Source organism: Trichoplusia ni, unplaced genomic scaffold (assembly GCF_003590095.1).
Source record: "Trichoplusia ni isolate ovarian cell line Hi5 unplaced genomic scaffold, tn1 tig00003740, whole genome shotgun sequence".
Classification (NCBI taxonomy): domain Eukaryota; kingdom Metazoa; phylum Arthropoda; class Insecta; order Lepidoptera; family Noctuidae; genus Trichoplusia; species Trichoplusia ni.
Genome location: NW_020800446.1, coordinates 48,080 through 50,555, shown reverse-complemented (window position 1 = coordinate 50,555; position 2,476 = coordinate 48,080). Strand labels below are relative to the sequence as shown.

The following is a 2,476-nucleotide window of genomic DNA, read 5'->3' as shown; positions in this document are numbered from 1 at the left end:
TGGCAGCGGGCACAGCCGATTGAAGGTGCGCCGAAGAGTGCCCGATGTTGTCTTCACGTCTGCTACCCTGGTCACACCGTCGGCGCCTGGATACACGCTGGTTATTCACCCGAGCAGCCATCTGTCTCGTACCAGCCGCTCATTCTTGACTAGCACCATCTCTCCAAGTTGAAGATATCGTCCTCCTCTGCAGCGTTTCTGTCTTTTTTGCAGCTCTGTAATGTATTCTTTATAAAATCTATCCCAGAGGTGGGTCTTCAAATGTTGAGTTCTCATACAACGTGGGAAAGTGCTCAACCTTGTAGTGCATTGTGCCTGAGGAGAGGGTAAGACAGTTAATGTTCGTCATGTGATGGTGTGGAAGGATCAGAAGGTAAGGGAGTTAGAGGCCTGGAGTTCAGGATAGCTTCTACGTGGGTAAGTACTGTGTTCATTTCCTCATAAGTAAGGTTTGCAAGAGCAAGTATACATTTCAAATGATGTTTCAACTGATTTTAAAGCACCCTCTGCTAAACCATAGTGTGGGCTGTAGGCTGGAGAGAATTTAAGCAAACTTTCCACGTAAGTAGTTTGCATTTATTTTTAAAAAGCTAGCCAGTTCATTACATGCTCCTGCGAAACATGTACCATTGTCCGAGGAGATGCTGAAAGGTTTTCCTCTGCGGGCAATAAATCTGTTTAGAGTAGAAATAAAGGTTTCGGAGCTGGGATCTGTCACAATGCCTGAATTAAATCACTACCTCTACCCTTTCGGATCAAAATCATCACTGGTCCTGCATAATCATACAAGTACTCTTACTGGTCATACAAATGGATATTCAGGAGGTAGTTCCTTCTCAGGAAGATTGCTCATTGAGAAGATTGACACAACTATGTTGACTTTCTAGGAAGATTTCTACCATTTAACGCCCAAAATTTATGACACATAAATATGCGTCATAAATTTAGACACCAGTAACTGAACCAGCATGCATGAGTAATTTGTGATAATGATTAAAACTAAGTACTGTAATGTGATGAGATGCATGTAGCAATGTAGGACGTTTGGTGTGGTACTTGTAATGTGAGTGAGAAAGCCTACAACCAACTCTAATGAGACCATCAGAATGTAACAAGTCAATGTGACAACTTTTTATATTTTGGAAAATAAGAGTGTCGATAACAAATATTGTGTCCCGCACAATATTGTTTACGTGAGTAGATACTTCGTGGCGCGCCCCGCGTCACAGCTCGTTTCGTGTTTACGTTGTGTTGTGTGCTGCGGGCTACTATTTATAGTAGTTCGTGTGTATACGCGCTTCACAACACGTAAACAGTCGTTCCCTTGTTCTTTTTAGAACCTTGGGTCGGCAATCAAAAGTCGGCACTCGACGTGTCTTTTTAAAGACGTGTTCGAGGTCTTGTCGCAATCTCAGTTAGATACGTCATTGCAAATCCGCTGTTGTTGTTGTTATTTACGACTCAGTGGTACTCGGTGGATACCTTACGGTGTTAACGAAGCCGAGTGGGTGTCGACCCACGCACCCGCCCCGTCCCTTCAGGACAGGGCAGTCAGTTGGACGGGTCCGGATCAGTCAGCCTTGGGGGGCCTCCTAGTCGACCCCGCTAGGACACGATTGCCGGGAGTTTCTTGCGGATTCTTCTCCCGGAACGTGCGCGTACTCGAATCCGCCAGGTAGGTTGTTAGGATGTCTGCGCCTATCTCGTCCCAGCCGAGCGTCGAGGTGCTCCAGTCCTTCGTCGCACTAGCACGGGATGACCCTGCGCTGGTACGTAAGTACGGCGCACGGTTCCCCGGGCTGTTCCCGGCGGCGGACTCGCAGCCCTCCGCGCTCCCCGCGCCTTCTGCGCCCCTCGCGCCCTCCGCGCTCCCCGCGCCTTCTGCGTCCACTGCGCTCCCCGCGCAGCCCGCCCCGCCCGCCCCTAAGGCCAAGCCCACGCGCAACTCTTGCGCCTCCCCCCCGCCCCGCCGCGCTCCCTCTGAGCGCAAAGCTTCCCCCGTCCCTAGCGCACGCTCCAAGTCGCGCAGCCCGGTGCGTCCCACCCCCACCCCCGCCCCTCTATCAGTCGCGCCGCCTTGGCCGACCACCCTCTGTTCACCCATCTCGCGCCGGTCTTGGACGCGGAGATGGCCTCCGACTCGGAAGAGGTCCTCACGGAGTCCTCCTCCGAATCCTCCTCGTCCTCCTCTGCCGACGACTTCACGGTCGTCGGCAAGAAACGTTCGCGTAAAGCGAAACCCAAAACCCAGGCAAAGGCCGCTAAGACCGAGGCCCCCTCGGCGACCGCCCCTGCCCCCACCCCCGCCCCCGCAGCTGCCGCCTCCCCGGCCTCAGCGGTTCAATCCACTTCTGGTTCGCAGAGGGTCCTCCCTCGCAGCCAAAAGCCCCCTCCGATTTTCCTTCACCAGAAGGAAAAATGGACCGAAGTCTCCTCGTGGTGCACCACGCACCACGTACAATTCACGAGTGGCCGC

At 52.7% G+C, this 2,476-nt stretch overlaps 1 protein-coding gene across 1 annotated transcript; it reads right to left on the bottom strand.

The window, feature by feature from the left end:
* Nucleotides 1-1,570: 1,570 nt before the first annotated feature.
* On the bottom strand, nucleotides 1,571-2,104 carry LOC113508071 (protein PopA1-like). The gene has a single exon (XM_026891031.1). The coding sequence runs from the start codon at nucleotides 2,102-2,104 to the stop codon at nucleotides 1,571-1,573; it is 534 nt and encodes a 177-aa protein (XP_026746832.1).
* Nucleotides 2,105-2,476: the final 372 nt, after the last annotated feature.

Excerpts from the sequence above, each read along its gene's own strand:
- LOC113508071 (XM_026891031.1), bottom strand. The coding sequence starts at position 2,104 with ATGGGTGAACAGAGGGTGGTCGGCCAAGGCGGCGCGACTGATAGAGGG.